This window comes from Ixodes scapularis, unplaced genomic scaffold, assembly GCF_016920785.2.
Source record: "Ixodes scapularis isolate PalLabHiFi unplaced genomic scaffold, ASM1692078v2 PGA_scaffold11__112_contigs__length_91849675, whole genome shotgun sequence".
NCBI classification, from domain to species: Eukaryota; Metazoa; Arthropoda; class Arachnida; order Ixodida; family Ixodidae; genus Ixodes; species Ixodes scapularis.
Window position 1 is genome coordinate 31,456,552 of NW_024609837.1, and position 13,997 is coordinate 31,470,548.

Consider the following 13,997-nt stretch of genomic DNA (forward strand, 5'->3'; position numbering starts at 1 on the left):
GTGAAACAGGTTCCAGCGATGGGGTTTTTAAACGAAGGAAAATACAGCAATATAACGAGGCATAATCACAATATACTACCCAGCCTTTTTATTAGACAGTTTTAGTGTAGCGTTGCTGGACCTTACGTACGCAATACGCAATAGTATAGCGTAAGCGTACGCTAAAAATGACCTGCTCGGATCGAATTTAGTTGTGCGTTTCGTTTTCGAGTGAACACCGCGCATGATCTTGGTTAAATTTGCTAGAGCCGTAGAATTCCGCGTGCTTATAGCGCAACCATGCTCCTGGAAAGAAATATTGAAAATAAAAACGTGTCCAATCATTTTATATAAAATTAAACCAAGCCACAGCTGCCTCGTAAAGCGCGCTTTTCTGCGGGGTACAGAGGCTACGAGTACGAGTGCGTCGCCAAATTCGATCACGGAGCCTCCGTCACTCGTCCCGTGGAAGCGGCACCTTTTATCAATGCTATCGGGGAATGAAATTCATGACCCTGATGTCCAGTGCATAGCGGGAACTTCGGAAATTTCTTTTAGAGTCGTTCGTCCGTCGGCGATGAACTGGGGGAATAGGCTTAGCGTTGAGCAGATCGCAGCGTCGACGCACATTCCGAGCGGCGAACATTTTCACTGTGCACTCCTTCAGCTGCACGGCGATCTGATTCGACCACGGTAGGTACCAGAAAGAATCGCCGAGCTGAACACCACGCAATTTCACGTAACAGAACTTCGAAAACATCACGTCGCCCTTGCAGCGCCAGTCGAGGTAACCGCCATCTTGAAACTGGCGCTCTCGTTGGGTCCCAGATCTCTCGAGAGCTTCCCGCAAGGCCCGCTAGCCAGGAACGCAAAATCCCCAGCGTTGCGTGCATACGCAATACGCTAGCCACTTTATCGCGTTTTGCGCATGCGCACTCATGACCCGCAATTTCCTTGCGTACGCAAAGCTATAGCGTACGGTCCCCTTAAACTGTCGATTGTATTTTACTTAGCTTTTAAAAATGGTTATTGTGCACGCAGGTGGATTGTAGAATACTCGCATAAACGCTGATCTCTTTTATTCAATTGCTGACTGCCAGTTGCAGTGAGTTTTTGTAATGAAATACAGTCGAGACGGAGCTTCACAGATTCAAACGTCAAGATGATGTTATATGCGATAAAATACCGCACGTGCCTTCTATCGTTCTGCAATTTGTTGATTTAGTGTTATTCAATGACGCCCAGAAAGATTCTAAATGAAACCATGTCCTTGAAGTACTCTGGCAATTTCTTCATAATCCCCGATTTGCTTGAAATTTTGCTAAACTCGCCAACTAACAGTGCTTAAAGGGGTACTCCGCCGATTTTTGAGCTACCTCAACTAACTATATTTTCTGACTCCCCGGCCTTTACCCTTTCTGGTATGCTATTTAGTATCGTGAAATTCATAATAGTTATTGCGAAATCGGCAAATGAAAATAATGCAAAAACAAACATTCAAATATACCCGCCCTTTTCAGGGCCGTGACGTCAGAGGAAGGTTAAGCTTGCCAGTCGGGCGAGCAGTCTAAAAAATAGAATATGCCAATCATTTGTTCCATGCTGGAGCGTGGGGACTGAAGCGAGCTTCCAAAGCATTCATTTAACACCATGAAACTGCTTCGAATCAGTTGGGAACAAATTCTACAGTCCAAAGAGTGAACCCCAGCACTTCCACTGACGTCACTTTTTCATTGTTGCCAGTAGAGACTTTCAGTTTGAAAAACACGGTGAGGACCAAATAACCTAATATTTGGGATACTATTTTGGCGATGTTGTTTGGCGAGTTTAGCAAAATTTCAAGCAAATCGGGGACCATGAAGAAATCGGCGGAGTACCCCTTTAAATATCATCGCAATTATTAGTCTAAATTTTTTTTTCGAGAAGGTATTGAATTTACAATTTTGGTCCTCACCGTGTTGCTCAAACTGAGTCTCTACTGGCCACAACGAAAAGGTGACGTCAGAGGAGGGCAGGGTTCACTCTTTGGACTATAGAATTTGTTCCCAATTTAGTCAAAGCAGTTTCATGGTGTCAAATGAAGGCTTTTGAAGTTCGCTCCAGTACTCGCGCTCCAGCACAGAACAAATGATTGGCATATTCTATTTTTCAGACTGCTCGCTCGACTGGCAAGCCTGCCCTCCACTGACGTGACGGTACTGAAAAGTGCGGGTATATTTGAATGTTGGTTTTTTGCATCATTTTCATTTGCCGATTTCACAATAACTATTATGAATTACGAGATACTAAAAATAGCATACCGGAAAGGGTAAAGGCCGGCGAGTCAGAACATATAGTTACTTGAGGCAGCTCAAAGAATAGCCGGAATACCCCTTTAAACTCAATATTAAAAGGAAATAATTGCACGAAAATAATTAACAACTTAATTATTTCGAACTTTAATATTCTTTTTTGAAATAGGCCCCTGGCCTAGGACAAAAGCGACACAGGCCTTTTTTGGTATGATGCGCAGTTTTTGCAATATCAAATTTGTCCACCTTTTGTGAAACACCCTGTATATCTAGTCATCGACTCTACATTAACGTTTGACTTGGTTAATCAATTCTAAATTGTTTTTTTTTTCTGTTCTTACTTGGGCAATATCCTGCAATCTTTTAGGTTGTTTAGTGATAAGTATGTGACAATGATTGCCCCTTCCCGCCGCTCTTAAGCTATCTAGGACAATTGAGATTTAGTCACTGTTCAGAAGACAAATGAAACATGCTGCGAAACCGAATATCTTGGGGTCAGTTTTTTAAAACACGTTTTATTTGTTTTCACTTCTTTTAGTCTTGAGTGTCTTACTTCTAGGATCACGTATGCAGTTTCCAAAGAGACATATCTATACGCAGTGAGAAAAATATAAACATTTGTGTTTTAATACATGAGAAAATTATTTAGAAAATGAATATTGCATAAGCATGGAACAGTTCTTCCAAAAGAAGCACGGCATACTTTAGACTTAAATATTGCACGGGTGAAATGCTCCTAGCATATATCCAACTGTTATGCATAACTATTTGGAAAAAATATATAATATAGGTAAAAGTTTAGGTAAAGTAACGTACTATACTGAAATGTTTTGACGTATTGCTGATTTGGCAGTTAAAAGTAAACTTACGCTTAAGAAAGTGAAATATAAAATGCGATGTCTTATTGAGGGACTAAATTGGATAAAGCTTTTACAAGTGAAATTTCGAAGACAACTGGTAACTATTTATAAAAAGTGCTTCAAAAAGAAAATATGGTAAGGGTACAGCGGAGCCTGTGAATATTAACCATGCTGAATTAACCTGAGACTGGGGTAGAAAGAAAACGTAGAAGATACAGAAAATAAAGAGGACGACGTCGTCCTGTCTATTTTCTGTCTCTTCTACATTTTGATGTTTCTTCTCTACCCCAGTCTTAGGTTAATCCAACATGGCTTTACGAAGTTTTATATCAGTGTTTTCACAATGTCGTAATGTGCCAGTTTTGTTTTCTGAAGCTTTCGTCATGGTTCATGCGTTAATGATATATTGTTCAGTATCAAAATGTTCAGTGCGCAAGACTGACTTTTCTCAATTAATTTATCAATACTGCAAAATCATTTTTGAGTCCGAAAAGCACTGCACAACATAACACACACACACACACACACATACAAAATAATAAACCACAGCAACATAACAAGGCACAATCACAATATATCACCAAACGTTTTACTGTATTTTACTTAGCTTTTAAAAATTATTATTCTACACGGAGGTGGGCTGAAGAATTCTAGTATACAGACTGACCTTTTTCTTTTTTCAATTGCTGACTGCCAGTTGCAGTGAGTTTTTATAATAAAATACAGTCAAGACGGAGCTTCACAGATGTTATGAAACAAAAAATTTAAAGGGCACACGCCCATATAGGGGCTGGGTATATACAATTACGTTTCCAGTTTGGCACTGTGTTCCATCAGCTGAATTTGTAGTGTAGCTTCGATCCGTTTCGCTCGTTTTGGGACAACATGTTACTTTGCAAGTGTTCCAATTTTGACTTTTAAGATCTGACACTTCGCTGGGCTGTAAAAAAAAAAAACAAAAAACAGACTACCTGATGCGTAATACATTGTCTTTATTTAAATTTAAATAGAATGTTCAAGCATCTTTCGCTTTTGATTCAACTGAGACAATTCGAGAACTGAACGAGCGCATCTTATTCTTTCTTTCTTAGCAAGGATGGTCACTATACTCTATTTCACCTTATGATGCACCGCGGGAAAGACTACAAGCGCGAGCTCCTTGCTCTAGGGCATAACTTGGCGCCACAAGCTCTCGTGTTTGAAGGCAGCTGCCAACGCTATGAGCTCGTGCTTCTAGCCTTCGCTGCGGTACTACATAAGGTGAAACGGAGCATAGTAATAATTTGGGCAAGTTGATTGAGGACTGAGAAAAGCTATAACAACGCTAAGATACCAGAGAAAAGTGGATGAAAGAAGTGTCGATTATCAAGTGAATATTTGTGGAAAAGAGCAACTTCACCTAAACCACGGCAATACTGGCGATGTGCTGGATGTTTTTCATGAAATGTTTAGTTGACAGTCAGTGCATATCTTTTTCAGTTCTTCACCTTTGCTTTTTTATTTTTTGTTTACTTCTAGTCTTCATTCAAAAATTGCAGGCACAGGAGAAGTTATATTTACTTCTGGTACTCGTGCTTGGGGAAATTACTTGAAATGGACATCTTTGAATTTCATCCAAGCCACCCGAGTGTATCGAGCACAGGCTTATAGAAATGCGACGAAGAAAACCATGAAAATTCTTGATTAATAGCTTGTATACCTCTGATTATATTTTTATTTTTTCTTGACTCGTTTTGCAATTTTTATCTACCTTTATTTTTTTTTTCTTTCGAGGATGGAAATTTGTCGGCTCCGCCGGGCTATCCGGCCTTCCTTATTTTTAACAAATCAACCAGTCTTCCTCACTTTTTATCCCAGTGATGTAAAGATATTTAGCGGCGGCTATTTGCAACGTAGGCACAGTGTCCTCGAAGGGTTCTAGTAGGAAATGTAGCGCGAACTCCGTAAGGCCTTCGAAGCGGATGCCGCTGTGTGGCGCTGGCGTAGTTTCCCCGAGCATTAGCGCTGGCAAGATGGGGGCGTCAGCTACATGCTCGCGGCCCTATCTAGAGATGTTTTTACTAGAGCACGCAATTGTATTCACCATTTATTAGCTCTCCGGTCTACAGACTTAACGAAAGAGTGTTTCGAATGCTTGGAAGATGTCATGCAGTGGCGATGTGTTTTTTGTGTTCAACACGACACAAGTAGCAAGCTTGAAACACTACACGCCTCTGCCGCTAAAACAAAAATATACTACAGGTGAATTTTCAGTCAGCTCAGTCTACACTCGAATGTAGTTCCAAAGATTCGCATAAGGTGCTAAGATAGAAAATTGGGCGTTATATGAGTTATGAGCGATGTCCGGAAATTTTCAATGAAAAAATGGCCCGCTCCAAGCAGAAAGAGACGCTGAAGGTTCGGTGATGGGTAATTCTTTATTGTAGCGAGAAAAACACGGTTGGTATTTCTCTCCAGTTTACTTCTGCCCGATATATTAAAAGAACAGATCCACCAATATAACTTCAGTTTCATATACTTTACTGGCGGACTGGCATGCAAGTTGGGGAGAGAAATCCAAGCTATGCCTGGTTTCCTTAGCTGCTCTTCGTATATGGTGAAGTTGCTTAACGTTTGTGTTCTGAAATTCTTCTTCTTCTATTGACCGGAACCGTAACTCAAATGAAAACATTTACTTCTTTTGCGATAGCAAAAAAACAACAACGAATTTCATTACATGCGTTGATATAATTGTACCACGCCGGGGTGGGTAATAAAAATCAAAAGATAATTTAAATCTTGATTTAAATCATTAGTTAAATTGGAATACTTTAGATATAAGAATTTAAGTCGCACCGTTTCGGCTTTAAGCAATTAAATCAGACACTTTTACCCAAAACATTACTGAAAATATATTTTTTTTATTTTACCGTTCGCCTATTCGTGTGCTTCCCATGGGTATTTATTTTTAGTTGAAGTAAATAATGATCAAGCAGGAAATGTTTATATCAGACAGCCATTAGACAAACACACACACACACACACACACACACACACACACACACACACACACACACACACACACACACACACACACACACACACACACACACACACACAAACACACACACACACACATCTATTGATAAAAAATGTCTCTAATTTCTATCTGAAGAGATTTAATTCACGCTAGTTTTATTCAAATTGAAAATCTGATATATTTAATTGAAAATATCCCCATTTTCTCCCCCTGACCAAAAATTACATTTGTTTCAAATTAGCAATAAATGGTGCTAAAAACACGTCAAAAAAAAAAAAAAATAAGGGGGAAAGGCTCGACAATTTCGCTTTCCAACAATTAGAGAAAATGGCTAAACACTACATGAACATAACGCTGAGACAGGAAAATGCCTGGCATGCACCATAAAAAAAAAAAAAAAACTTGCTTAAAAATTTTAACACGATGAGCTGCATCCGACTGTATGCAACATATAAAACCGAAAGAAGTGAGAAAAAAGGTTACGTCAAACAAACACCGAAAATGTAAAAAAAAAGGGGGTTACCTAAGCACTTCTTATGAGTTGTGAATGCGAAAGCAAGAATGTCGTTTTCCCGCTCCCTTAGTTCGTCTGCGGTGTACTGGCGTGGAGGGCTAGATTTCGCTACTGCCGAAATTGCGGCCGCCGGCGATGTACAAGGTGTCACAAAAAATATTTACAGAGTTTTTTTTACCGCAAAGATAAACTAGGCATCGCCGAACGCTCATCCTCCGCCCAAAGGTAGAGCTAGAGGTCACAACCAGATGCCAAAGTCTCAGCCCGATCCAATACTTTATTCAAGAATTATAAGTGCTTTTCTTGAAATTTCTATGGGGAAATGGAGCCCATGACGTGGGATACTAAAAATATTTGGGACGTAGTTAATAGTGCAATAAATCATGGTTCAAGGAGTTGTGTATTTCCTGACGTAGTTGAGAAGGATACGGTGAACATTTTAATGACTATTTACAAATATAGGGCCTATCTTGGCTGCTCAACTGCCACACGTGTACCACTCCCCAAATTCACTGAAAGTTTTTACAAATAGTTTTGTCATGCAGAACACAGAAATGTATGAATTTATGTTAACAGTTGAAACCTTAGCGAAAATAAAGCGTCTGAACTCGACACTATTCCCGTAAAAGTATTTAAAGACAATATAGATATTTTAAGTGCTAATCTCTTACATCTGTTCAATCATTCCTAAGAGAGCGGAACTTATCCCAATGATATTAAGATTTTCAAAGTAGTGCCCATTTTCAAGGATGGGGATTCATCCGACCAATCAAGTTATAGACCAATCTCGATTTTAAGTGTAATTAATACAACCTCTGAGAAAATACTTTGCAATCGCTTTCAGGAATTTATAAATAAGTACGACATTCTTTTTCCTAACCAACATGGATTTAGGTCAAATAGATCTACTTCCACCGCAGTTCTAGCTATGACTCAACTCCTTAACAAGGCGCTCAACGACAAGAAGATTGTTATAGTTGTCTATCTAGATATAAAAAAGGCATTCGATACAGTTAATCATACTATCTTATTGAATAAGTTTATAATTATAGATTTAGATGCAAAATATCTAAACTACTTTGTAGCTATCTTTCGGACCGAAGACTGTGCGTAATAATCGATGACTTTATTTCCTTCCTAAAAAGTGAGCAAACTAATGTTCCGCAGGGTTCAGTCCTCAGACCTATTTTATTCTCTCTTTATGTAAATGATTTCTCGTCTATCCTTAAGTACTCAGACTCACTAATGTTCGCTGATGACACAGCTTTAATTTTATAGGTGATAGTGTCAATGAAGTACAGCCTAAAGGAATTGAAGGATTAATTAGGGTTCTAAATTGGTTCACAAGTAATCAACTCAACCTTAACCAGCTAAAAACCAAGTATACACTATTTCATTCTAGGCAAAGAAAAATAAACTACAATAAATTGGCTTTATACCTGGACAATACAAAATTACTCACACACACACACACACGTACACACAAAACATTTACCTTTGTGGATAATTGTTTTAGATTACGTGATTCGCAAGGCACATACTTGATACATTTTTCTGATGTTTCAAATGACATCAAAAGTGTCCCCTCACAATCTCTTAAAATAAATGTCATGTTAAGTAAAAATACATTTTTGGTTCCTGCCAATCACTTCGAATGTTCTCTATCCACCCCCATAACGCAGTTCTCAAATTCCTCACTCACTTTACCTCCAGCAATAAAACTTTTAAGGTAACAATTTTCTGTGCTTGTGAAAATTAGGATAGGCTTATATATTTACAAATACAATGGACATGTTCTGTTAATTGATTAATGCACGTTCAAACAAAATAAGACACTCTGAATAGTGATGCATACAATTCATTGTAGTATTGAAAATTTTGGAGTGTTATGCACAAAACGTTACTTGGCGCGAACAATGTATACTGAATATAGCATGAAGGCAAGGTAATATTACCTCGCATTTTTCAACCTCCTGAGTGTCTGTTGAAGAAACCTGACATTCATTCGTGTCCTTTGCTTTGTAATACTCATTTGCAAGCATATTTTCGTTGTGCTTTGCAGGAGTTGGTGTCCTATTCCAACATTTATTTTTTCTGTAATAAAATAAGATAGTGATTTGTGTAATGTGTAAAGCGTAAAGCTGGGTGTACTTGATACGACGTCATGCGAGCCATGCCATCATTTGAAAGGACAGGTTGTACGATTTTAATGTTGATTTATGAAGTATATACAAAATATGCACACTTTCTGGAAAAAATCATATGGACTTGATGTATGCGTGTTCTTCGCTCACGCCGCATTTCGTGATTCATAAATCAAGACGGCGGCATGTGGATCACACCATTCACGCGGAAAAGCACGATTTCCGACTTCCTCGAAGAATAATGTTACGTGCGTATTTAAAATAAATGCCGAATTTCAGTTTTTAGTGAGTGCCGGAGGAATATATTACAGGATAATTTTAGATAATGGGTACTCTTACGTCATACGGGCTGACTGTATTTTAGTGGGACCAGAGCTAAAAAAGGGAACTTCTGTTAGGGTTTTTTTAAACTCTGGGGCTAAACTAAGAATCGCAGAAACCAGAAGCAAAGAAAAAAAAAATCCAAATCGGTTTATTAGTTAGCTAACTAATTGAAGAAGAGAGCTTTTTAAAATCTTCTACTTTTTGGGTTTATTATGGTTGGAAAATCGGCTCTCGATCTCAAAATATTATATAGCTGTGACATAGCATTTAGATTAAAAGTTGTGCGCATTACGGGACGACAAATTTAATTATTGTAGACGGTTTTAAGCCGAAACTATGCTGGAAAAGCGTCGACGTGACGTCCATCTCTCCTCTCTGCGCCGGCTCCGCAACCCACGCGAGCGCGCCCAGAGTGACGTCAGCTGTGCTACGCAATCCCAGAGCGGAAAGGTAAAGGTCACGGGCGCGCTTTGTGGATTTGAAGTCCGCCCACTACGAATGTTTTATTGAAAAATTTACGTCAGGGCTAGCCCGATACCACCTAGAAGAAAGGGCCTGCGCATGACGTTTCGTTAGTAGATCCCCGACCCGCCCCAAGCGGTAAACAGGTTGAAGCTTGACGAGAGTAAAGGCCACGTGCGGCTGCGACTGCTAAGCGCGAGCGTTGGTGCGAGCTGACAGCGAGCTGACAGCGAGCTTCCACAGTTCATTTGAAACGTGCATGCGACACCCTCAAGATTGCCGGTCTTAGCAGCCTATTAATGTGAGCTCGTTCTGAGCATGACCGTTGAAGGGGTCTAGTGAGGAACGGAAGGGAGGCACGCGCTCGCCAGCTGAGCAGCGTTCGATTTCGAATACTGGCCGTTCCGTCTCTGCTAAGCCTCCTCCCCTTGTAAAGCGTTTTCTAATAAATTCTGGGCCCCGGTCCCTCGTTTTCGGGGCCAGCTGACTCAACGACCACCGCCACCCTCCCCAGCCTGGGAGCGGGATTTTCCCGCTTCCGGAAGGACAGTAGACCCCCACGGACTTTTGCAACTCGACACTTCTGGCAAGATCCAGAACCCACCAAGAAGAAAGAGCATGGCGAGTCCAGACGACCCTTACCTGCCCGAAAGCAACCCCAAGGGGACACCTGCTAAGAAGGTAGGACTCGTTTCCACTGTACCGGACGAGGAACTGCAAGCTTACTCTGCGTATAAGCAAGAACTCCCGAATCTTACGGAATACATGAAGAACAAGGCAGCTTTCCTTGAAATTCAAGTAAACCAGGCTGCTATTGCCGAGTATGTGCAGAACCGAGCAGTTACTGTCGAGTATGAGCAGAACAAGGCTGCAATTATTGAGCAGTGAGTACATGGAGAACAAAGCCACTTTCCAAGAATACAAGCGCCAAAACTCGACGGGAAACTCGTCGGCTGGTGTTAGCGAAGTTCTCTCAGGCAGTTCCAGCGCCGGAGCGAGTCAATAACACATAGCGTCCATGTACGAAGGTGGGGAGCAAGAAACAGGTGCGGCTAGATCGTGGTATCAAATGCGCAGACCCGGCAAAAGTCAGAGATACTACGAGATAAGCGACTCTACACCATCAACACCAAATTACACAGTCGTCTTAAAACCCATCTGTAGATAAGACGTCTTCAACATCGTCACTAGAAACATTAGAGACGCCATCACTCGAACAAGCGTTGACGACAAAGAATGTTCCGTTCATGTCAACGAGAAATCGAATATGACTGCCATCACAACCAGGAATCAGCAGGCGGTTGATAAGCTCCTCACGATTTGAACCATTGAGCAGAAAATAAAGGCGCTGGAAATGAAGCCCTACGTCGCCAGGTCGAGTGCCCAAACGAAATGGGTCATCTACCTCAGGGGACACGATAACGACGAAACTCCGGAGTCACTGATGAAAGAGCTAGAGTGCAGAACTCACCAAATTTCGGTAGCAGGATTATCGGCCAATCTGAAAGAATTGTGCTCATTACTTTCGAGAGTCAGACCCTTCCAAGATATGTACGCTATGCCTGTGAGTCCTTCAAGGTGTCGTCATACAGGCCCAGACCCTTCGCCTCCCACAAGTGCCACACGCTGGGCCATAAGGCCGACATCTGCCCTGAGGATGCCGCCAGTTGCGGCGGCTGTGGCCACGAGCACGACCCTGCCGCGGGATGCAAGCTCCAACCTAAATGCATTAACTGTGGTGGTGATCATGTAGCAACGAGCAATGACTACCCTCTACGCAAGATTCTCGTCAGAAGGCAACATCAACCCAGTTCGCGACGACAGCCGCGGCGCGACGCTGAGAGGGAATTCCTAAACCAACAAGGCTCCAAGAGCCCTAGACCCCAATTCGAAAAGCCGGCTGCTCCTCCTCCCCCACCACTGACGTCCCAGTTTCAATTTCCTGCACTGAAGCCAAAACACGAAAACCCCAACGCATGGAGCGACCCTCTGAGGATCTCGGAACCCACTGGGCCTCTTATCACCAGGGCAGAATTTGAGGACTTTGAGGCAAGGTTCACGAAACTCGAAAATAAGGTAGGTCATCTTTGCGGACTCGTCTACGCTCTAGCCAACCCACATGGACGCTAACGCCGACATTGTAGACATCCCGGAGAGGCATTTGTGAAAGCGAAAGAAACGACATAAGATATGGTTCCTGCAGTGGAACTGAAGGGGCCTGCATTCCAAGCTTGCGGTGCTCAAGCTCAGACTCGAACTTCTCTGAGAGGAAGCCCCTTACGGAATTCTGCTACAGGAGGCCTACGTCAAGGATGTCAAGGTCCGCAATTATAATATCTACTCTCAACCACGCATGTTAAGACTGGGCGAAGTTCGATGCACAACGCTTACTCTTGTCAGGAAATCAATTCCGCAAGTAGAACTCGACATGGTTTCCTACTTCGGTGGCAACCGCGAAGTTGTTTCGGTGTGACTCAAGCTAGAATTTATAATTGTGGACGTGATCAACGTGTACATTAGACCCGGGGTGAATGAAAACGACTTCTTGTGGTTGCGCAGAACAGTGAACACAAGGACGTCCACCGTCGTTGCTGGAGACTTCAACGCAGTGCACAATAGGTGGGGGTATGAAATCACAAACACGAGAGGCAAATAACTCAAGGCCACGTCCGAAGCACTCCGCTTACAACTATACAACGACAAAGGGGCTCACACCAGACTCTTTCAGCACGATTTCGAAACGGACACATCATCCGATCTTCCAAGAACCTCAAAGTTAGGTGGAAGACGCTGCCTGACCCCATGGGAAGTGATCACCCCCCGATCCGCATAGACCTCCCGCTACGAGAGTCTTCCAAGAGACCCGTCACCTTCATCAAGTGGGATGCCTTTCATGCCAACATGGACAGCCACAGAGATTTTCCGCTTGATCACAGAATCGTGGAAGCGGTAAATTATTCCAAGACCACGTACCGAGTCAAGGAGGATACACCGACGCCGGATAATCCCCTCACGAATATCTGGGCTTGAGACTGTCGGCTCTAATGACATACAGGACAAATAGGACACTCAGACGCAAGGTCAAGCTGAACCTGGCAACCGCCAGGGCCAAACGCTACACTCTGGAACTCTTCCGCAACCAATGGAGGGGACTGTGCAACTCATTCAATGAGAGGACTGGCCTGCGCCGGGCCTGGCGGACTTACAAGGGCCTTGCGGTGAAAACCAAGGCTCACAACACTGGCAGCAACTTAGCCCTGCGGATCGGAGTGTCGGAAGTTGACCTAGTCAACGAAGCCGGTAGTTTCTTCTTCCCACAACAATCCCCGCCACCAGGAACTGAGATCTACACTCCGGTTTTGGTCAACATTGAGGAACCGGAGAACGCCCCCTTCACGCTGGATGAACTCATCGAAGCTCTAGAGTTTGCCAAGACCCACACGGCACCTGGCCCAGACGGCATCTCTGGCACCGCCCTTCAGAACCTGCCAACGGAGGACATGAAAGAACTCCTGCAGATGTACAACGACGCGTGGGATTGCGGCAAGATCCCGGCCGACTGGAAGAAATCGACAGTCCTTCTCATACCCAAGCCCGCAAAACCACCTACCTCCGTGCAAAATTTGAGACCCATCTCGCTAACTTTGAACGTATGTAAAATCTTCGAGCGCATGGTTCAGGCCCGCCTTTCGTGGATCCTCGAAACCCGAGATGCGCTTTACCCCATGCAGACCGTCTTCAGGCCGGGATTGTCCACGCAGGACAGCCTCGCCATGCTTCACCACGACCTCTTCATTAAACCACAGTTCAAGGCGCAACCCCGCACTGTCATCGCCATAGATGTGAAAAAGGCCTTTGATATATACCACATAAGTGGGTCATCGAGGCGGCTCAAAAAAGGGGCATTCGGGGAAAGCTCCTCAACCTCATTAAGACGTTTCTCAATGACAAATTCTTCCAAGTCGTCTTTAGCAGCACCAGAAGCCAGTGGAAGCACAATAACGTAGGAGTCCCGCAGGGCGCGGTAATTTCCCCCGCGCTGTTTATTATGGCAATGGCGGATCTGGCTTTCACCCTGCAAGATGTTTCGGACGTCAGTTGTACCATTTATGCCGATGACGTCACACTCTGGACTACCAAGGGCCTTGCCAAAACCCAGCAGCGGGGTATGTAGCGCGCCCTTGACGTTACCAACGCATTCGCAATGCAGTCCGGGCTTACTCTCTCCACCGAGGAGACTGCGTATATGGTCGTTTCCAAGACACGACGCAAGTCCAGGCACCCCATTTGTCTCCAACTGAACGGCGCCAACATTGAGTCTACTGACGCCCTAAAGATTCTTGGCGTCACCTTCGACCGATGTGGATGCGTGTCAAGTTGTCTCAAACACACCAAAGTTCAGTG

General features: G+C 43.2%; 1 protein-coding gene across 1 annotated transcript in view; it reads right to left on the reverse strand.

Moving 5' to 3' along the window:
- Positions 1 to 2,785: 2,785 nt before the first annotated feature.
- LOC115314120 overlaps positions 2,786 to 13,997 on the reverse strand; it is a 56,843-nt gene continuing 45,631 nt past the window's right edge. Inside the window, exons 8-10 of the mRNA XM_040217665.1 lie at positions 8,619 to 8,757; positions 3,939 to 4,070; positions 2,786 to 2,860 (exon numbers count right to left, since the gene is read on the reverse strand). Of these exons, the coding sequence (XP_040073599.1) occupies positions 2,786 to 2,860; positions 3,939 to 4,070; positions 8,619 to 8,757 (346 nt within the window). The remainder of the gene's footprint in view (positions 2,861 to 3,938; positions 4,071 to 8,618; positions 8,758 to 13,997) is intronic.